The sequence below is a fragment of the Bubalus bubalis genome, chromosome 13, assembly GCF_019923935.1.
Source record: "Bubalus bubalis isolate 160015118507 breed Murrah chromosome 13, NDDB_SH_1, whole genome shotgun sequence".
NCBI classification, from domain to species: Eukaryota; Metazoa; Chordata; class Mammalia; order Artiodactyla; family Bovidae; genus Bubalus; species Bubalus bubalis.
Window position 1 is genome coordinate 10,125,727 of NC_059169.1, and position 22,768 is coordinate 10,148,494.

Consider the following 22,768-nt stretch of genomic DNA (forward strand, 5'->3'; position numbering starts at 1 on the left):
TATTTGTCTTTATTTCAACAATTATTCTGTACAGTTTTCAGTATACAATCTTACACTTTTTAAAAAAAATGTGTGCTTAAGTACTGCATTTCTTTTGCTGCTACTGTAAAATAAAATTGTTAATTTTGGGTTCATAACGCTCCTATTGTATAAAATAAAATGGATATTTACATGCCACTCTTATATTCCACAACTTTGCAAAAGTTATTTATTATTTTAATAGCGTTTTTGTGGGGTTTTTTTGGTGAATTCCTTAAGATTTTCTATATACAAGATCATGTCACCAAAATTAGAGATGGTTTATTTCTTCCCCATCTTGATACCTTTAATTTTTCATGCCAAACTGCCCAAGCCAGAAACTCCAGGAAAATGCTGAAAAACTAACAACAAACACCCGTGTCTTATTCCTGACCTTAGAGGAAAACATTCAATTGTGTGCCAATAGATATGATGTTAGCTGTGGATTTTTCATAGATGGCCTTCATTGGGTTCAGGAAGTTCCTTTCCTTCTATGCCTAATTGGTTGAGTGCTTTATCATGAACGGCTGCTTGATTTTCCCAAATGTTTTTTCTGCATTTCTTGAAATAAGTCCATGGATTCTGCCCATCATTAATATGATTTATCACATTGAATGATTTTTGGATGTTAAGCCAACTGTGTGTACCTAAGGTAAAACTCACTTGGTTATGGCACATAATCATTTTATATATTCATGAATTTAGTTTGCTAGATTTTGTTGAGGATTTTTGCATTAATGTATGAGGGAGGTTGGTCTTTAGTTTTCTTTTTTTCTAACATCTTTATCTGGTTTTGGTATTACAGTATAATAATACTGGCCTTGGAGAATGAGTTGCAAATTCTATCCTTCTTTTGTATTTTTTGGAAGAATTTATAAAAGATGAGTATTAGTTGATTTCTTTCTAAATAGTTCACTGAATTCACCAGTGAAGCCATTATCCCTGGGCTCTTCTTTCTAAGAAATTTTGTGATGACTAATTCAATCTCTCGCAGGTCTATTCAAATTTTCTATTTTCTCTTAAGTTAGTGTTGGTAGCTTGCATCTTTCTACAAATTTCTCCATTTTATCTAAGTTGGCATATAATTATTCACATTATTCCCTCATCACACTTTTAATTTTTGTAAGGTCAGTATGTACAATACCTATTTTATCACTAATTTAACAATCTGAGTCTCTCTTTCTCTTGGTCAATCTCTCTAAAGGCTTGTCATTTCCACTGATCTGCCTAAGGACCAAATTCTGCTTTTATTGATCTCTACTGTTTTTCTATTTTCGATTTATTTCCTGTCCAATGTTTACTACTTTCTTCTCTCTGCTTGTTTTGGGTTTAGTTTGTTCTCCTTTTCCAATCTTCCTGAAATGGAAGATGAGGTGACTGACATGAGATCTTCTTTTAATTCATTTTATTTATTTTGCTGCACTGGATCTTAGCTGTGGCATACGGGATCTAGTTCCTTGACCAGGGATCGAACCCAGGCCTCCTGGCACTGGGAGCACTGAGGCTTAGCCACTGGACCACTAGGGAAGTTCTGAGATCTTCTTTTTCAATATGCGTTTACAGCTCTAAACGTCCCTCTAACCACTAGAGGCATTTCATAATACGTTTTTAAATGTTCTGATCTTGTTTTAATTTCAAAATATTTTTCTAATTTCTTTGATTTCTTCTTCATCCCATTTGTTATTTAGGAGTGAATTATTTAACTTCCACAAATTTGTAACTTTCACAAATTTCCTTTTTTGTTGACTTGTCATTTCATTCACCTGTGTTTGGAGAACATACTTGGTATATTTCAGTCCCTTTACACGTATCAGGGTGTGTTCTATGGCCTGGCACATGAGATGCTTTACCATGGAAAGTGTTACACATGCACTTGAGAAGCTGCATGTTCTGCTGTTGAATGTATTCTTCTATATAGATATCTTCTATTCTTCTATATAGATATATTAGATCTATTTGGTTTATAGTGTTATACAAGTCTTCTACTTTCTTGTTCATCAAGCCTAGTTCTATCCACTATTGAAAGTGGAGTATTCAAATCTCCAACTATTACTGGTGAATTGTTAATTTCTCATTTCAACTGTCACAGTTTTGCTTCATGTATCTGGGGACTGCATTATCAGGTAACATATATGTTCAGAATTGTTATAGCTTTCTCATGGATTGACTGTTCTATCATTATAAAATATCCCTTTGTCTCCAGTAACAATTTCTGTCTTAAAATTATACTATATTACAAATATAGTATGTCTGATAACTCTATCCTTTTACCTTCAGTCTATATTGTGTCTTTGTGTCAAAGAGTATCTATTGTAGAGAGATTACATTTGATCTTATTTTTTTATCCACCATACTAATATCTGCCCTTGATTGGTGTGCTTACTCCATTTACATTAAATATACTTCTTCATTAAGCAAGATTTACATCTGCCATTTTACTTTTTGCTTTTCATATCTTTTTTTGTTCTTCTATTCCTCCATTATTGCCTTCTTTTAAGTAGATATTTTGCAGTGTACCATTTTAACTCCCTTGATGGTTCATACACTATTTTTTACAGCTATTTTCTTAGTGGTTACCTTAGGGAGTACAATTTGCACCTTATATTTAAACACTATAGTATGGATTAATGCTAGTCATTCAGTCATGTCTGACTCTGAGATCCCATAAACTGCAGCCTACCAGGCTCCTCTGTCCACAGGACTCTCCAGGCAAGAATACTGGAGTGGGTAGCCATTCCCTTCTCCAGGGGATCTTCCTGACCCAGGGATGTGTCTCTTGCATTGTAAGCATGTCTCCTGCACTGCAGGCAGATTCTTTACCATCTGAGCCACCAGGGAAGCCCGGATTAATGCTAACTTAATTGCAAAAGCATATAGAAAATTTGCTGCAATCGATAGCTTTGTTTTCTCTACCATTTGCCTTATTGTCATACAAATTATATTTGTATATATGATATGCCTGTAAACTTAGAATTAAAATTACTGCATTATGTAATTCTTTTAAATAAGAAAAAAGGGGGAAAGATATTACTAAAACTAAAAATACATTTATACTGTCTTTTATATTTACTGATGTAGTAATCTTTAACCAGTGCCCTTTTTACTTCATACATATTTACGTTTCTGTTAAATGTACTTTCATTTCACCTTGAAAAACTTCCTTTCATACTTTTTCTTACATAGGTCTGCTAGCTTTGGTTTCTCTTATTTGTTTTGAATGTCTTAATGTCTCCTTCGTGTTTAAAAGTTAGTTTTGCTGGATACAGAATTCTTTGTTGACATTTACTTTTAATTCTTCAGCACTTTTTATATACCATCCCATTCTCTTCTGGACACCTTGGCATCTGATGAGGTGGGAGCCCTTAATCTTACTGAGGATCTCTTTTACATGATGAGTCCTTTTCTCACGCTGCGTTTAAGATTCTCTTTGGTTTTTGACAGTTTTGACTGTGATGTGTGCAGCTGTTGAGCTTTTTGAGTTTATTCTACCTTGGACTTTGTTAAGCTTATTGAATGTGCAGATTAAGGTTTTTCATTTGGGTTTTCATTTGGGATGTTTTCAGCCATGATTTCTTTTAACAGTCTTTCTGCTCCTTTATCTTTCTTCTCTTCTGTTTCTGGGACTCTCAGCATGTATGCCAGTACATCTCAGTGTCCCAAAGATCTCCAAGGCTCTGGTCATTCTTCTTCAGTTTTCTTTCTGTTCTTCACTTTGGATAATCTCAATTGATATATCTTCAAATTTGCTGATTGTTTCTTCTGCCACTCAAATCTATTATTGAATTCCTCAGTTCATTTTACCACTATGAGCACTGTACTTTCATCTCTAGAATTTTTATTTGCTTAAAAAAATCATTTCTTTTAAAAAATATATTTATTTATTTATTTGGCTGTGCCAGGCCTCAGTTGTGGCATGCAAACTCTTTGTTGTAACATGCAGGACTCAAGTTTCCTGACCAGACATCAAACGCAGGCCCCCTGGATTGGAAGGATGGAGTCTTAGCCACTAGGGAAGTACCACTAGGGAAGTACCAATTTCTATCCTTTTATTAATATTTTCTATTATGTGAGATATGGTTGCCATAATTTCCTTTAATTGTTCATACTAGACTTCCTTCAGTCCTTCAAACAGAATTTTAATAGGTTATTTAAGGTCATTGCATAGTAAGTATAGTGTCTGGGCCCCTCTTGGGCAGTTTCTACTGAGTTTTCATCCTGTGAATGGGCCATACTTATAAGTTTATTTGAATGTCTTATAACCTTTTATTGAAAATTGGCACACCTGCAAATGAGATTCTCTCCCCTCACCAGACCAGTAAGTTCCCTAAAGTGCAGGAACTATTTTGTTATTACTCTAAGCCCAAGCATCTTTTCACAAGGAGCACCATTTGTTATTTTTGGAACAATCTAATAACTCTAATTCTGAAGGTAAAAAATTATCATCATTAAAATATATACTCAGGAGTTTACTCTGATGAAAGTTAAGTGACCTCTGTAAAGTAGGTGGTCAGGATACTGGCCATCTAAACCAGTGTTATCTAGATTCAGGGTTGTTAGTTACAAATGAACATTCAGAGTATGAAATCAGTCTGACACACTGTGAGAAACCAGAAATTCAAAAAAAGCACTAAATCATAAAGGTGGTTTAAAAGAATTAAAAAAAAAAAAACGCAGCTTAATCCAGAGTTTATCCTATTGATTAATATGAAAACCTCAATGAGTGTAATAATGGAAGATAAAGATACTTTAAACAGCTACTATATTAATATCTTTGGAAAAAAATGCATTCAAATAATATGGGTTACTAGTTGCTGCCTTTCCTTTTCTTATACATTTCTTTATATTTCTTAGAATATATCAAATTTCATAAGACTTATTCACAGAATAAATTTTACTGAAACTATTATTGGGATAAAGATGAAAAGCTATCTCTCTAAGTAGAAATTCAAACCTATTCAAACCAAAGAATCAAGATCTAAATAAACATAATGCATTTTCTATGTCCACTAACTATAATACACAGAGAATTTTTTTACTGAAAAATCATGAAATGTCTTCAAAAAGCTTATTTTTCCAATTTGCACCAATTTCATTACTTTTAAATTTTTACTTAACTAATAAACCTCTCTAAACGACCTTTAAATCCTTTTCTGAAACAAGGCTGAACAAGTACATACAAATATTCTTCCATCACCTACAGAAAATTGCCTTACACAGATTGGCTCACTTGGGTTTTTAATAATAATTTTTGAACTATGTAAATTAATCATTTTAAATTTTATTATGAATGTAGTGGTAGTGTTGATTTAGTTTCAGTTCCAATATCAAGGATTTTACTATCCTATAAAACATATCCCGAGTTCAAAGTATTTAAGGGGGGTTAAACAAAATGCAAACATTTAATGCAACATTAAGCATATGAAATAAAAACTTGATTGCCAAAAGAAAGCATGCTACACTGTTACCCTGGTGACAGGTTAAAAAAGGGATTGTGAGCTGAATAGCTGTATGATATGAAATTAAAATGTTTCACATTGAACAATCCAAAATGAATTGGGAAAGGTTAGAGTAGAGGAGAGAGAAATCAATTCTTCAATGGCAATGGGTGAATGGGAGAGAAGAATGAATAGGATTTGCCAGTGGGGTGCAACAGCTGCCAAATATTCCTGCAGCCAAAGAATCACAATAATACTGATGAAGTGTGCAAGAGCTTTTGGAATCATTGCAGGGAACAGAGACATTCTCCTGTAATAATGAGGCTATTCTGTCTTCCATTCAGCTCTTGTAGTACAACGAAAAACAAAAAAAGAAAAATATTTCAAAATGTAATATTTAACAAAAAGCCTATAAATATGACATATTTTCCACTTAATATTTTGTGCCTAAATTCACACAGGTTTCTAAATCATCCAAGATACAGTCTTATTAAGAAACTGAAAATATAAGAGAGATGTCAAAAAGTAAGGCAAGCTTAAAGGATGAAGACTGAATTAACATTTTCTTTCCTCTTGGTGTTTTCGCTTAATTAAAGAGCTATTTCCAAAGGCACAATATAGCTGGGTATGCTTGTGAGCGTATACCCAAAGTACTATTTTTAATTATATAGTTATCAGACTATCAACTCCCTTGTCATAATGAAATGGCCTGAGAACATAAATGAAAGAAGTATGATATAAGTTTTAATTTGTTGTCACAGATGGTGTAAATTTTAATAATTCAATATATCCTTTTAAATTCAGAAATAATTCAAAGAGTCAATATGCAGTGGCCAACAATATTGCTCTTCCTTGGGAATTATTTACAAATGGCTACTTTTTTCTGTTTCCTTCCCCAGTTTTACTTCATTAATTATGGTATTTCAAAACCTTAAACTTTTATTATCTAATTGAAAACTTAATGAGTGAATGAATTACATATCTAAAATGAGGCAAGCACATTGTTATTTAATAGCAAGAAAAAAGCAGATAACCGCATCTGTCAGGTTAAAAAAAAAAAATCACTAAAAAATTGATTCTCCATTTTATCAGGAAACCAGATGAGGAAAGAAAATACTGTACAAATGTAGACACAATGACTGCAATTCAAGTGAAAGTACTTTCCCATTATGCTACTGTGACTAAAAGAGTTAAACTGATGGCAGGCTGTACAGCCAGTCAAGATACCTGATACATATGTTCTGCTAAGTAGGAGCTCAAAGTGGTGGTTATACACTGACTCCATACACCCAAAGTAATCCTCTACAAAAGTGAACACTACATTTTTTAAAAACCTCTCTGATTGCAGTCTTTTCATCAGTATTATCACAGGCCAAAGTGAAAAAGTGTTCCTTTTCCCACATCTTTAACTTCTGCTCAAATATCAAGAGAGAAAATAGAGAGTTTAAGTAGAAACCATAAAGAAGAGGATCTGCCCCAGCCAGATTCGGTTAGGATCAGAACTGAAAAAGATTTCAGGAGGACTCATCCAATCCACCACCACCATCTCTCAGAGGAGGAAACTGAAGTCAAAAGTTGAAACATTTTACACAAAGAGTTGTACCACCTTCATACTCAATAGTGGTGCTGAGACCACACTTCTGACTTCCAACATCTGACCCAGTGCTGGTCCCACCATACCAAGAGCTGTGACATTTCAGTGCCAGATGAAGGAGCCAAAAGAACCAAAGATGGTAGAATTTTCCTAGCCTGAATGACTGAATAGAATAAGCAAGCTACATGAAACTCTGTGTACATGTCTACAGGGTTGACCAGATGTAGGCTGCACGATCGCACTCTGTACTGCCAGGAACCACCAATACCACACAACCTAATTAATTCCCAGACTTACCAATCCTATCTGAGCAAGATTTTCTATCAAATGTTAACTTTTTTAAAGTAGTAATTTTGTACAGTCCTTAAAAACCACTTTTTCAAAAACTACTACAGAGATATGTAGACAACATAATGGTATATAAAAATAAAAAATAAAGACTCTTTAAAAGCAGAGTGGTACATTTTCTATAAAATCAAAACAAGACATTAACCATATGTATGTAAATATAGAAACTCTGAGAGTTGCTGGTACTTGCAGGCTCCAATTTCTCTTTTTCCGTTTTCTCTTGTTTTTGTTGTTCAGTTGCTAAGTCGTGTCCAGCTCTTTGCGACCCCAGCACACCAAGCTTCCCTGTTCTTCATACCCTGAACTGCAGCACACCAAGCTTCCCTGTCCTTCACTCTCCCTGAGTTTGCTCAAACTCATGTTGATTCAGTCAGTGATGCCATCCAACCATCTCATCCTCTGTTGCCCCTGTCTCCTCTTGCCCTCAACCTTTTCCAGCATCAGGGTCTTCTCCAATGAATCAGTTCTTCCCATCAAGTAGCCAAAGTATCAGAGATTCAGCTTCTGCATCAGTCCTTCCAATGAATACCCAGGACTGATCTCCTTTAGGATGGACTGGTTTGATCTCCTTGCAGTCCAAGGGACTCTCAAGAGTCTTCTCCATCACCACAGTTCGAAAGCATCAATTCCTCAAAGCTCAGCTTTCTTTATGGTCCCACTCTCACAACCATACATGACTACTGGAAAAACCACAGCTTTGACTATGCAGACCTTGGTCGGCAAAGTGATGTCTGTTTTCTTGAACCCTCATCAGTTTAACTTTAACTACTATTTCCCACTCAGCATTCCTGAAAACTACCTGTCAAGGTCTCCTATGACCTCCCCATTGTGAAACTCAACGGTCAACAGTCATTCTCATAAGTGATGTAATTCAGTTGAACACTCCGACCTTCCGTTGGTTCTCTGAACGCCACGCCTGCCTACTTTCCAACCCTTGTCCTCTGCTCTTCCTTCTCAAGTCTCCTTCACTGGATCCATTTGATCTTCCTGACTCATCAATGTGGAGTGTCCCAGGGTAGGCCTGGGACCTCTGCTCCCAGCTGGTCTCCCAGCTTCCACTCTTATCCCTCTTGAGGCGTTTACGATACTATGGGCCCAATGATCTTGTGGCATATGTCACATCAAGCTCTGCTTTGTCAAAACCCTGCAAGGTTTCCCCATTGCTCAAAGGTTAAACGTCTAAGTCCTGAGACTACCTAACAAGACTCCTTCTCTACTACTCTATGGCTTGCTTCCTCCTCTCAAGCAAGAGTATCTGCCTTCTTGCTGTTTCTCAAACAGGCCAGGCATACTTGACTTTGAGTGCTTTACATTTGCTGTCTCCTCTCATCAGAGGGTCTTTCCTCCGGATAATCACATGACTCACTCCTTTCTGCCTTCAGGTCTTTGCTCTAATGTTAATCTTCCCATCCTGCTAATCCATCCTGCCATCTACTTCCCTGCAACCAAATTAAAACTGCAACTACCCCACCATCCACCCCCAGGATGCTCTACAGCCCCTCCACCCTGTTTTGCTTTTCACCAAAATATTTATCATCATTCGATGCCCTATATCTGTTTTGTCTGCCTAACTTCTACTTAAATGTAAGCTCACTGGAGGCAGGATATTTTTTTTTAATCATTTTGTTCCCTGCTAAATTCTCTAAATTTTCAAACTCAATTCTCATAATGATCAATAGGTAATTTTCAAAGACATATGGTTGTATTTAATATCCGTATCTGATTTTATTATTCAATAAGGAATGGAAGGGTACATCTTTAACAAAAAAAATTTCAAACCAATAGCTAACATACCTGTTGATGTTGAAAAACTCAAGGTAGTTGAGTTATCCGGGAATAAAACAAGTATATATCATTTCTACTACCCTTGAAATAGAATTTGCATCATTAGAGATTTAAAAAAAAGAAAATCGGGAGGGATAGATAAAAGTTAATGGCCATGATGTTAAGTAGTTTATATCTCACTTGACATTGACAAACACTTGAAGCACCACTATTACCCTCACATTATAGGTGAGGAAACAAAGTCCAGGGGAGGCAAAATAATTTATCCTGGAATAGCAGCTAGAGATAGCAAAACCAGGGAGAAATCCAACTCTCTGGCACAAAAGCCTGTGCTCTTAAACTTGAAACTATACTGGCAGTGCTAGCCAGAACATGACAAGAAAAACAAATCATACAACCCATACAAAGGGAGGCAGGGAGTTACTATTAAAAAATGTAAAGTGGCTACTTTAGCTGATTCAGTTCAGATCAGTTCAGTTCAGTCGCTCAGTCGTGTCTGACTCTTTGCAACCCCATGAATCGCAGCACGCCAGGCCTCCCTGTCCATCACCAACTCCCAGAGTTCACTCAGACTCACGTCCATCGAGTCAGTGATGCCATCCAGCCATCTCATCCTCTGTCGTCCCCTTCTCCTCCTGCCCCCAATCCCTCCCAGCATCAGAGTCTTTTCCAATGAGTCAACTCTTCGCATGAGGTGGCCAAAGTACTGCAGTTTCAGCTTTAGCGCCATTCATTCCAAAGAAATCCCAGGGCTGATCTCCTTCAGAATGGACTGGTTGGATTTCCTTGCAGTCCAAGGGACTCTCAAGAGTCTTCTCCAACACCACAGTTTAAAAGCATCAATTCTTCGGCACTCAGCCTTCTTCACAGTCCAACTCTCACATGCATACATGACCACTGGAAAAACCATAGCCTTGACTAGACGGACCTTGGTTGGCAAAGTAATGTCTCTGCTTTTGAATATGCTATCTAGGTTGGTCATAACTTTTCTTCCAAGGAGTAAGCGTCTTTTAATTTCATGGCTGCGGTCACCATCTGCAGTGATTTTGGAGCCCAAAAAATAAAGTCTGACACTGTTTCCACTGTTTCTCCATCTATTTGCCATGAAGTGATGGGACCGGATGCCATGATCTTCGTTTTCTGAACGTTGAGCTTTAAGCCAACTTTTTCACTCTCCTCTTTCACTTTCATCAAGAGGCTTTTGAGTTCCTCTTCACTTTTTGCCATAACGGTGGTGTCATCTGCATATCTGAGGTTATTGATATTTCTCCTGGAAATCTTGATTCCAGCTTGTATTTCTTCCAGTCCAGCGTTTCTCATGATGTACTCTGCATATAAGTTAAATAAGCAGGGTGACAATATACAGCCTTGATGTAGTCCTTTTCCTATATGGAACCAGTCTGTTGTTCCATGTCCAGTTCTAACTGTTGCTTCCTGATCTGCATACAGATTTCTCAAGAGGCAGGTCTATTTCACACCAAGCCCCAATCATGATAATCCATTTCCCTTTGCAGTGATAGGTTTAGGAACAGGATGAGTTCTCCCTGGTCAATGAGAACCGAGAAGCAGCTGCTTGGGTAACATCCAGGAGAGGTTTCCTCCCATCCTAGAGACACACATGATCTGGATTTGACTCCTGGAACTTCTACAGCTGCCCTGTCATCACAGCCTCCTGACCAAGCCCAGGCACAGACGAAAGCAGGGCTAAGGAACTACAAAGAAGCAGCGCCAGCAGATGTGCGTGCCGAGCCTTGTCCTTTCCAGTCTCAGAGCCTCCTGCTCAACGTGAGATGTGTCTGTTTGAATCAGGCTTTGTTACTTAAATCCAAAAGCATCCCAGTGATTCAGGAGGTTCTATGGCTGCTCCTTTTGAAATCACGTAAAAAGTGACTGCAGCGGTGGAGCTGGACCTGAACCAGTGTAAAGTGAGAGGAGCGTCAAAGTGCAGAAAGGCGAATTCTGCCCTGTGAACAACATCTGAATCTCACGGACTCAGTGGACATGAGTTTGAGCAAACTCTGGGAGACCGTGAAGGACGGGAAAGCCTGGTGTGCTGCCGTGCACTGGGGTCACGAAGAGTCGGACACAACCGAGCGACTAAACAACAAGGAAAACAGGCATTCTGATCAAAACTAAATCAAAGATTCCTGAAGGAAACTATTTTCTTTACTAGTTTCTCCTCCAATCATTAGCAGATAGTGAAACCAATGACTATACTAAACCGCAATGCCAACAAGATCATTTCATCTTCGAATAACATGAAGCGATTGTTCAACCCAACTTTTAATGATTCACTTCTGTCAAGAAAAGTGTTTAGGAAAAGAAGGATTACAAAGCAAAATAATTCCATATTAAGACAGTAAGTATTTATGCAAAAGCTTAATTTGCTTTATTAGACAAAGCAAAACTGTTATATGTCTCTGACATTAACTTTACTCTCTTGCTAAAATGCAATATCTTTTTACTATCCAAATAGTAGGGGCATATATTATTAAATTTTTTTCCAGGTCATAAATGATGAAAGAATACCATCCATGGAGAAACTAGGAAAATAAGATCAGCAGCCAAAACAAGCAGAACAAAGGAAGTGCTGCAGGCTACTGGGTTTGGAGGCAAAACAGCTCCATGACAGAGCCACACGCAGCCACACCTGGAGGCCAACTCCGGTCTCCATTTCCCAGGCCATAGTGAACGTGAAGTGAAAACACGACTGTGAAGCTAAAATGGGAAGAGGCAACCAGCTTACATCAACTCTGGTGTCGGGGACCTCTTCAGCAAATAAGCCAACACAGTTTCAATTCACTTTGCCTAAACAAGATTATGCTTTGTCTAAAAGACTGGTATAAATGTTATAGGTCTTTGCTGCTAGGGTGGTGGCAACTTTACAATAAACGGGTCTGTTTAATAAATGGTAAGTTCAATAGAAACTCAGCAAAAATAATGTTATTTCGATAGTATGCCCACAATTATCTACATAACCAAAATTTTGGCTTACATATTTCATAAACATATTTTTTTCCCCAACTTCTAAAGGGTAATGAGAGAGTTACTCACTCAGTCATGTCTAACTCTTTGAGACTCTACGGACTGTACTGCACCAGGCTCTTGTGTCCATGGGATTCTCCAGCCAAGAATACTGGAGTGGTTTGCCATGCCCTCCTCCAGGGGATCTTCCTGACCCAGGGATCGAACCTGGATCTCTTGCATTACAGGCAGATTCTTTACCATCTGAGCCACCAGGGAAGTCCAAAAGGTAGTGAATTCAATAGCAATATAACAGGAGGAGGAGTCTAGGAAGATGACAGAAAAGGTAGAAAGCACCAAGAGTCTGTCTCCCCACCTAGACAACAATCACACTGGCAGAATCTGTCTAACAGAACTGAGAGTTCTCCACTTTGTAACTTTCAGAAGGCAGCTCAGGTGGTAAATCGTGATAACTTCTGGTCAACTTCAGCTTTAGTACAGTAGCAGCTCCCCATCCTCCTACCCTCAAGCTGCCTGGCATGCAACTGTGGGTGTGTTCACTGGAGTAGCTTGCACACAGCTTATGGAAGCCGGGGTAGGCAAAAATGGACCCTATCCTTGAAATATTGAGGATCTGAGCTCTGAACTGATAACTGCTGCTTCTGACCACAGAGGAGCAGACAGAGAAGCGGGAAGCCATTGTTACCGTACCTCCAGCATTGCTGCAAGCTCCTCCTCCTCTGGCTGGAATGACTTCCAGGAGATTTAAAGGTATAGTGTATCCCTAACCGCCACTCCCCTTCCTTTTTTTCTTTTTCCCCCTTTTCAAGAGCTAGGTCTTAAAGGCGAAGATGTTCTAAAACAACTGCATATACAAGGAAAACTGGCAAGTGACCGCACATGCCCAGGCAAAGTCTAAGAAAGGACCTCAGAAGAACTTAAGTTTACATCTCGGCCTGATCCTTGGCACAGAGACAGTCTGCAACAATCAAAACAGCAAAATGATAAAGACCATAATGAAAACCACTAAACCTTGGGGAAGAAGAAGAATCTGATTTTCAAAGTCATCACATTATTAGATTAAAATGTTCAATGCTCAACCCAAAAATCGGAAGTCATACAAATAAACAGGCAAGTATGGCCAACTCAAAGCGGAAAAAAAGATCAACAGATTTATCCCTGAAAAAGACCTAATGGCAGATATAATAGAAAAAGACTTTAAAACTGTCTTAAAGATGCTAAACAAACTAAAGGAGGAAAAAGTCAAGAAAACAATGTGTAAGCAAAATAAAAATATCAATAAAAAGACAGAAAACCTAAAAAGAAATGAAAAAGAAATTCTGGAGCTGAAAATTACAATAATTGAAATGAAAAACTCACTCGGGTAATTCAAAGGTGGATCTGAGCAGTCAAAAGGAAAAAAATCAGTCAATATGAAGATAGGACAATAGAATTATCAAGTCTGAAGAATAGAAAGACAAAAGATGGTTTAAGAAAAGTGAACAGAACCTACGGGTCCTGTGCAGACACCACCAAGTAGACCAACATACACACCGTGGGAGTCCCGGAAGGGGAGAAAGGGGCAAAGAGAATATCTGAAATACAGTGACCGAAAACACCCCAACCTTGATGACAGACATGAACGTACACATTCAAAAAGCTCAACAAACTCCAAAGATGAACTCAAAGACCCAAGTCAAGCTTTCAAGTGCTGACAACAAAATCTTGAGAGAGGGACGAATCTTCAAGTGAAAATAAGATTATCAGCAGATTTCTCATCAGAAACTCTGGAGGCCAAAGAGATTGGGCTGATATATTCAAAGTGCTAAAAGAAAAAAAAAAAATTTGTCAACCAGAATTCTACATCCAGGAAAAATGTCCTTCAAAGGTGAGGGAGCAGTTCATATCTTCCCAGATAAAACAAAAGCTGAGGGAGTCTACGACAACTAGATCTGCCCTGCAAAAAAAATGCTAAAAGGAGTCCAGCAGAGTGGAATGAAGACACTACACAGTACCAAGAAGCCACGTGAAGAAATAAATATCTCAGTAAAGGGACATATATGGACAATCATAAGAGCTAGTATTATTGCAACAATGCTCGTAACTTCACTTTTTTGTTCTCTACATGATTTAAGGGCCTAATACATTTAAAAATTACTAGTGTAAAAGCTAATATCATTTTAACTTTTCCAATAAGCCAACTCAGAAAAGACCCTGATGACGGGAAAGATAGAAGGCAGGAGGAGAAGGGGACGACAGAGGACAAGATGGTTGGATGGCATCACTGACTCAGTAAATAGACTTGAGTTTGAGCAAGCTCTGTGAGATGTGAAAGACAGGGAAGCCTGGCATGCTGCAGTCCAATGGGTCACAGAGAGTTGACCACGAAGAATCGACTAAACAACATCATTTAAAAATTACTAGAGTGGAAAAAAAAATTACCAGAGTGAAAGCTAGTACCATTTTATCTTTGTTTTGCAATTTCATGCTTTGTTTTCTATATAATTTAAGAGACTAACATATTTAAAATAATTATTGGTTTATAGTTTCGGACCTAGACTGTATAAGGGTGTAATTCTGTGATGTTAACACCTGCGCCCAGGCAATTTTCACCTGACCTTTATTCTGTCTTTTATACTTCTGTTCTTTCTATAAATTTCCAATAAAGGAAATTATACATTGTATAGTCTTCTTTAACTGGTTTCTTTCTCTTAGCATGATTTTCTTTTTAGGGTTATGCATGTAGATTCATGTATCAATACCGCATTTCTTTTTATTGCTAAGTAGTATTCCATCATAAAGACATACCACATTTATTTACCCACTCTCCACTTGATATTAGAAAAATGCAAATCAATGCAAATCAACTACAATCAGGTACCACACCTCACTCCAGTCAGAATGGCCATCATTAAAAAAAATCTATAAATGACAAATGCTGAAAAGGAAGTGATGAAAACATAACCCTTCCACATTCTTGTTGGGAATGTGTAAGTTGGTACAGCTACATGGAAAACAGTATGGAAGTTCCAGAAAGAACTAAAAATAGAACTACCATGTGATCCAGCAATCCCACTCCTGGCATATATCCAGACAAAACTATAATTCAAAAAGATACATGCACGCCTGAGTTCACAGTAGCACTGTTCACAATCAACAGCATGTGGGAGCAACCTAAATGTCCATGGACAGATGAATGGATCAAGATGTGGTGCATACACACACAGACACACACACACACACAGATACACGCACACACACACAGGCACAGGCACACACAGACACACACACAGAGACACACTCAGACACACAGATACACGCACACACACACAGACACAGGCACACACACACACAGACACACACACAGAGACACACACAGACACACACACACTGGACTATTACTCAGCCATAAAAAAGAATGAAATAATGCCATCTGCAGCAACATAAATGCAACTAGAGATTATACTAAGTAAATCAGAATGAGAAACACAAATACCATATAATATCACTTATATATGAACCTATCTAATGAGACAGAAACAGACTCAAACACAGAGTACAGACTTGTGGTTGCCAAGGGGGAAGGGACTGAGGGAGGGAAGGAGTGGGAGGCTGGGGGTAGGTTAGCAGGTGTCAGCTTTCATACACAGGATGGATAAACAACAAGGTCCTACTGTATAGCACATGGAAATATATTCAATATTCTATAATGGAAAAGAACAGTTAAAAAGAATGATATATATGTATATGTGTGTAATATGTATAACTAAATCACTGTTGTACCACAGAAATTATCACAACATTGTAAATCAACTAAACTTCAATTAAAAAATAACAAAAGAAAAAAGATTTTCTCAGTAAAACAACATTAGCCATAAATATACACCCTAAGCCCAATTTTGTTTTCTTTCTACCTAATTCTTCAGGGGTAACCTGAATTTCTGATCTGTGCCCTTCAGACCTGCTCGGTCACCTGTCATCTTTTTTCTTTTAATCATTATTCTTCCTCTTGAAAATGAAAGTGAAGCTGCTCAGTCATGTCCGACTCTTTGCAGTCCCATGGACTATATACATTTCATGGAATTCTCCAGGCCAGAATACTGGATTTGGTAGCCTTTCCCTTCTCCAGGGGATCTTCCCAACCTAGGGATCAAACCCAGGTCTCCCGCATTACAGGTGGATTCTTTACCAGCTGATCCACAAGGGAAGCCCAAGAGTACTGAACTGGGTATCCTATCCCTTCTCCAGCACATCTTCCTGACCCAAGAATCGAACCAGAGTCTCCTGCATTGGAGGCGGCTTCTTTACCAACTGAGCTACCAGGGAAGCCCCTTCCTCTTGAGGAAAAGCAAAAAGAAAAGGAGCTGATATAACACAATTTTATTACCCGTTTCACTCCAACAAGTAATGGATATACTTGCTAATAATGCAGGATTACTCTAAGAGGTACACATTCATTCATAATAAATAATCCTGTCATTCAGAAGCATGAATGGCACAATGATTTTGTTTCATTTGCCCTGGTATAAAGCAGGTTTTCCCTTTTGCTTATTAGATTATTAGGAAGCAAAAAGGTACACTTAGGGTTCACAAATAACTAACTCAATCTGCTGTTAATTCTTTCTTGTTTCTTATACACATAATTTTACCTGTTCAGATTATTTCCTATGTTTTAGTACTATCCCCCTTCTCAATACATTTTTCAAAATTAACAGAGTAAGAAAACAGAAGTAATAAATACAAACTATTTGAACGGATTTCCTATAAGATTTCAGAGTGCCTTCCTCAATGTTGCCCAAGTTTCTCTGCTCATTTATTCTGTTTTAAATGGTTTCACATACCTTGAACTTTCATGGTCTTGAAAATGCTGTGCTCTTAATTGGGATGCCACAAACAAGGATGATGCTACTGCCAGGAACTGGTTTCTCTCAGTCTCTGTTAACTGGTGTCCTGAGGGAAATCAATCATGTACATAATGTTAACATCTTTCCTTCTATATTACAGAACTATTCGTCATTCAAACAAGCATTTTATCAAACGTCTATTATGGAGCTAGTATCGTACCAGGGACTAGGCTGTACCAGGGGAAAGGACGGAGCAAGATTATTTAAATAAAACAACAACCCCTGCTCACCACAAGCTTATAGTCTAATTTGGGAAAGAAGATGTTAAACAGAGGCACAGAACAAAACAATTACCAAAAAAAAAAAAAAAACCCACCAAACTAGCAACATAGATCTCTAAGAAAACCTTAGGGCTCCTCACAGCTGCTTCCCTTTATCAATCCCTACCCCAATTTTACTTCTAAGGAGAGAGAAGATAAAGTGAGGAAAAGGCATGTTGTCGGTCAAGGACAGTGACAGGGCCATGTTTTCTAATGTGAGGAATGAAAAGAAAAGAAGTACGTGACTGTCTTGGCTCTAAAATCCCAGTCAGGGTTTGAATCCCAATTAACCAACCAACCAACCAACCAACCAATTTCTCTCTCCCTCTTGAATTCACTCTTCTTACCATCATACAGCTGGACCTGGGGGCAAAGGCCTCACCTGACAACCGGGGGAAGACGCCCCGGCCTGGCAGAGTGTGGCTCATGGGAGAATCTGCTCTATGTGCAGAAATTCCTCAAGACGTGTGAGAGTCAAGGCAGGATCAGCTGCTCCAGGGTCTGCCGGGGCTAACACACCCCTGTGAGCTCTGTAACCTCACCACAATGTCTAACACTATTTATTTACCACGGTGCTATACAAAGATGATAGACTTCACAGATGCTGCAGCACAGCCAATATGAGTGGTCATCTGCACTAAGATGCCACTTGTACAATTCAAAACAGAAAAAAACGATCAGGTAGTTATTTAAATTTATCAGAAAGAAATGAAGCAATTTCAACATTAGGTCTTAAGAAAGTATTCAAAATATAAATGAGACTAAAACTATTCACAATTAGAGTATAAAGACCTGATAATCCATTCCTCTTTGAGACAAACCTAGAAGCTCCATAATGTGAGATCTATCAGAACCCTTGATGGCTTAATAAACCACATTCCTACAGGCTTTGAAAAGTTCCTAATCATACCCAACCCTTCAGCAGTGATGGAAACATTCTACTTTGATTCTATCAAACTACCCTACATGAGGATTACAGAAATTTGGCTTGGTCTTCTCAAAAACATACCATCTACAAGAGCAGTTCTCAAAGGATGGCCTGGGGACGACAGGGAGTCCCCAAGAACCCTTTGGGGGTCTGCAAGGTCAAAACTATTTTCATAATAATGCTAGGATTTCTGTTCGTTCCCCCCTCTAGTTTTCTCAGGAGTATATGGTGGAGGTTCCCTGACCTAGACATAACATGTGTGATGGTATCATTCCTCTGATGTCAACATATAATGAATTTATTATTGTTACTTTGAAAATGAATTAATAATTATTTTTAAAGCTCCTAAGTTTTAATTTAAAATATGAAATTCTCCAGGCAAGAATACTGGAGTGGGTTGCCATTTCCTTCTCCAGGGGGAACTTCCCGACCGAGGGATCAAACCCACGTCTCTTGCATCTCCTGCACTGGCAGGTCGGTTCCTTACCACCAGTGCCACCAGGAAAGCCCAATTTACAACATGGCAAATATATAACCACAAAGGCTCTTTGGAGTATGAAGAGGACCAGTGCTTCTCAAGCCTCACTGAGCATCAGAATCACCTGGATTAAAGCTCAGATTCCCATGCTCTACTTGGGGAGCATGATTGGTCGTTAGCCTGAGGTGGGGCCCAGTCATCTTTATTTCTATTAATAACAAGCTCCAGAGTGATGCTGAAGTTACATGTCTCCTGATCTCATTTGAATACAAGCTGTTTTTGACTCATTTTTATCAAACTGTGTAACACAAACCACTTAGTAGTAGCTCATGAAACCAGTTTGTGGGTCAGACCAGCAATAAAACTTATGAGAGCACTTTGCTCACACTATAATCCAGAGCGTGTGTATCCTAAGTCATGATGTAAAATACATTTATTACAGTGGTTCACAAAGTAGTCTCTTCTCTAGACACATCTGCACGCCATATATCACCACCAACAGAGCGGGAAAAAAAGGCAAAACAAGGTATCCTTAAGCTCTTAAATCACTTGTGTTGTAAGCCTCGTGAATCTAACTGGAATTATATAAAATCTGCATACTAATCTGAGAAAGACCAGCACTCATAAATGCTGAATCTCCCAAACAATAACTGATTTTTCCCCATGTGTTCAGATTGCATTTTTTTGTTTCTTGACAAGATTTTACAGTTGTCTTCATAAAGGTTCTATCTTCACTATTACATTTTCTCTATAGTCTTACAAGATACTATAGTTAATATGAAAAGATCTGGGGTTTTTTTTTTTTTCATTTGCCTTTCAAGCTAGCTTCCCTGCAGTAACCTGTGTTTCACTTGGTCTAATAAATTACCAGCTGCACTGACTCAGGCAATATTGAGAAAGGAGGTTCCCAAGTAAAAATAGAATTCCATCACATCTCATAGGCAAACTGATATAATGCATAACAACTTTAACCCTTTTATTGATAGCAGAACAGATTTTCAAATTTTGCCAGTGATAAATATGCAATAAATTTGGTATAAGAGTGCTAAAAACTTCTTGACTTCTGCTACTCAACTCAATTTGTTTCTACAGTTTTTTAAAGAATCTCAAGTAATTTTAATAGAGAAGGGCTACGAAGATCATCAACTCCATCCTCAGTGCAGTGTGCTGTCTCTTCTCCTGCGGTGTGGGACAGATGGTTATATATGACCCACAGAACTCCTCCAATACAGGAAAATGAAGACTTCTTACAAGGATTTCTGAATCATTAGCCAGTTACTTCTTATACTGAGTGAGACTGCTTCTTTGTGACTTCCACCCATAGATCTGGACTTTTCCAATCTAAAGTAACATTGAATAATTCTATTCCCTCCTCTGCTTGTACATCACCAATCTAGACTGCAGTTAGACATCCTGTACCGTGCTTAGTTGCTCAGTCATGTCCAACTCTGCAACCCCACAGACAGCAGCCCACCAGGGTCCTCTCCATGGGGATTCTCCAGGCAAAAGTACTGGAGTGGTTGTCATGCCCTCCTCCACAGGATCTTCCCAAATCAGGGATCGAACCCAGGTCTCCAGCACTGCAGGCAGATTCTTTACTATGTGAACCACTCGGGAAGCCCTTAGACATCCTAAAACATTAAATAAATGTCCTGACCACTCTTGAGGTACTCTGGCCATGTCAAAAGAGGGGTATTCAGGTCCAGAAAGACAATGTACCAGAGATACTACCATAAACAAGAATACTTATCCTTTACATTATACTTCTTAGATATAGAGGCATTACAATATGTTTTAATATATGGAAGCCAATTTTGCTCTTTACTTTTCACATAATCTTGGCTAGTCTCAGAAATCTATGATTACATATAAGCTTTAAACATGATTTATGTAGTAAGCCTTGTGAATCTAACTGGAACTACATAAAATCTGTGTATTAATCTGAGTAAGACCAGTTCCCAAAAATGCCAAGTCTCCCAAACAATAACTGATTTTTTTACCCATCTGTTCGGATTCTGTTCTTGTTCCTTGACAAGATTTTCCAGTTACAACTATCTTCACAAAGGTTCTATGTCTTCCCCATTTCATTTTCTCTACAGTCTTACAAGATACTATGGTTAATATGAAAAGGTTTGGTTTTTTTCTATTTTCGTATCAACCTAGCTTACACACAAGTCACTGACTTGGCATACTTTTCTTGTACTCAGCCACCTTGCCAAATTCGCTTATTAAGTCTAGAAGTTTTTATTAATAAAACTAGGATCTCCTGGGTTTTCTAGGAATATAATAATACCTGGGGGGAAAAAGTCTCTTTCAAAAAATATTTATACTAACTACTTCCTTTTTTCCTTTTTTATCCTTTATAACAGTGTTTAATAATAATAGTAATTTTATAGTTGACCTCATTTCATTCCTGATTTTAAGGGAAATGATTTCAGCATTTCATCATGTAAAATGATGCTTTTTATTAGTTTTCAGTAAGCAGCCCTTTAATCAAATTTAATTGGCTTACTTTTACTTTTATTAGAAATGCGTTATTAAAAAGAGTTTCTTTACCAAGTGGCTACTGAATATATCAAATATCTTTCTAACATCTATTTTTTGGTAAGCAATCAGGAGTTTGCAGAGAGTCAGACACAAATGAGCAACAGACTTTCTTAACCTTCTGGGGGGATAACTTCAAAGCCGTGAGCCCTCAACAATGTCAATGCTCTCCACTCCAGTGGTTACTGTAGGTCAAGCCCCTGATGCAGCACCTCGTTGAGGGCCTCTGTGAAGCCCCTGCTATTACCCACCCACCTAGCTTTAAGAAGCCTCATCTGTGTTCTCCTAAGTGGTTTTCTTCCAACCGTCTGTGGTTGACACTTTCCTGGGGGTTCCATTTTAAGGCCGTGCATATGAGACAGTGCTGACAGGTGTCCTGGCCCTGAGCCATGCGTGCTCTACGTGTAGGCTGCGGCTTGGCCGACCCCTGGCCTCATGGGTAGGGTAGTCTGGGGGTCATTTTGTTTGGGGGAAATCTTTGGGTAATCCCTTTAAGGGTTGGTTAGATTTCTCAAGGGTTTCCCTAGTGGCTCAGCAGTAAAGAATCCTCCTGCCAAGATGGACACTTGGGTGTCCTGGGTTCCATCTCTGGGTGGAGAAGATCCCCTGGAGGAGACATGACAACCCACTCCAGTATTCTTGCCTGGAGAATCCCATGGACAGAGGGGCCTGGCAGGCTGCGGTCCATGAGATTGCAAAGAATCGGACATGATTTAGCAACTAAACAGCAGTAAGATTTCTCTGGGATAGATATTCTACTATTGTGCCTGTAGCTATTTGCCCGCCAGCACTCTGGGAACCAAGTGGAGAACAGGGCTGGGGAGAGAAGGAATCACCACATTATGTCCACTTTCACTTGATCCTCTGCCTTCTCTGCCTGACGTCCCTCAGGGCATGTCCCTCAGAGTCGTGTCAGACTCTGCAACACTATGGACTGTAGCCCACAAGGATCCTCTGTCCATGGGATGCTCCAGGCAAGAATACTGGAGTGGGCTGCCATCTCCTTCTCCAGGGGATCTTCCTGACCCAGGGATCAAACCCCCGTCTTTATGTCTTCTGCACTGGGAGACGGGTTCTTTATCACTAGCGCCACCTAGGAAGCCCTCATTGTTCTCCACCGCGAAGAACCTCAAAGCCTTGGCCAGGGCGGAGAAGACAGTCACCCTGTCACAGTGAAAGAGCCGATGCCCGCAGGTCTAAAACTGAGGACTGCCTGTCCTCAGGGATTCTTCTAGGCTCTTCCTCCCTGGCTGCGGAAGTCCTCTCCCTTGTATGCAGATGGCTCTGTGTGCTTGTGATCAGCAGGTCAAAGTGCAGGCAGTGGTTTGCCCCCAAAAGTTTAATAACCAGTTGGGACGTGGGAAGGAAAAGAGCCCCAGTGAAAAGCACGTGCTAATTCCCTAACTGTAAATACCTTCTCCAAGGCTTATTTCAAACCACCAACATCGCATCAAAGGAGGATCAGGAAGAGATACATGCAGAGTCTCTCCTGAGGCAGTATTGTGGCCCC

At 38.8% G+C, this 22,768-nt stretch overlaps 1 protein-coding gene across 5 annotated transcripts in view; it reads right to left on the reverse strand.

Annotated features, from left to right (window-relative positions):
- The window catches only part of PCCA (propionyl-CoA carboxylase subunit alpha), a 363,650-nt gene that overhangs the window by 132,034 nt on the left and 208,848 nt on the right, over positions 1 to 22,768 (reverse strand). For all 5 annotated transcript variants that reach the window (XM_044927096.2, XM_025262608.3, XM_025262607.3 and 2 more), the window contains one exon: positions 16,986 to 17,094. In XM_044927096.2, the coding sequence (XP_044783031.2) occupies positions 16,986 to 17,094 (109 nt within the window). The remainder of the gene's footprint in view (positions 1 to 16,985; positions 17,095 to 22,768) is intronic.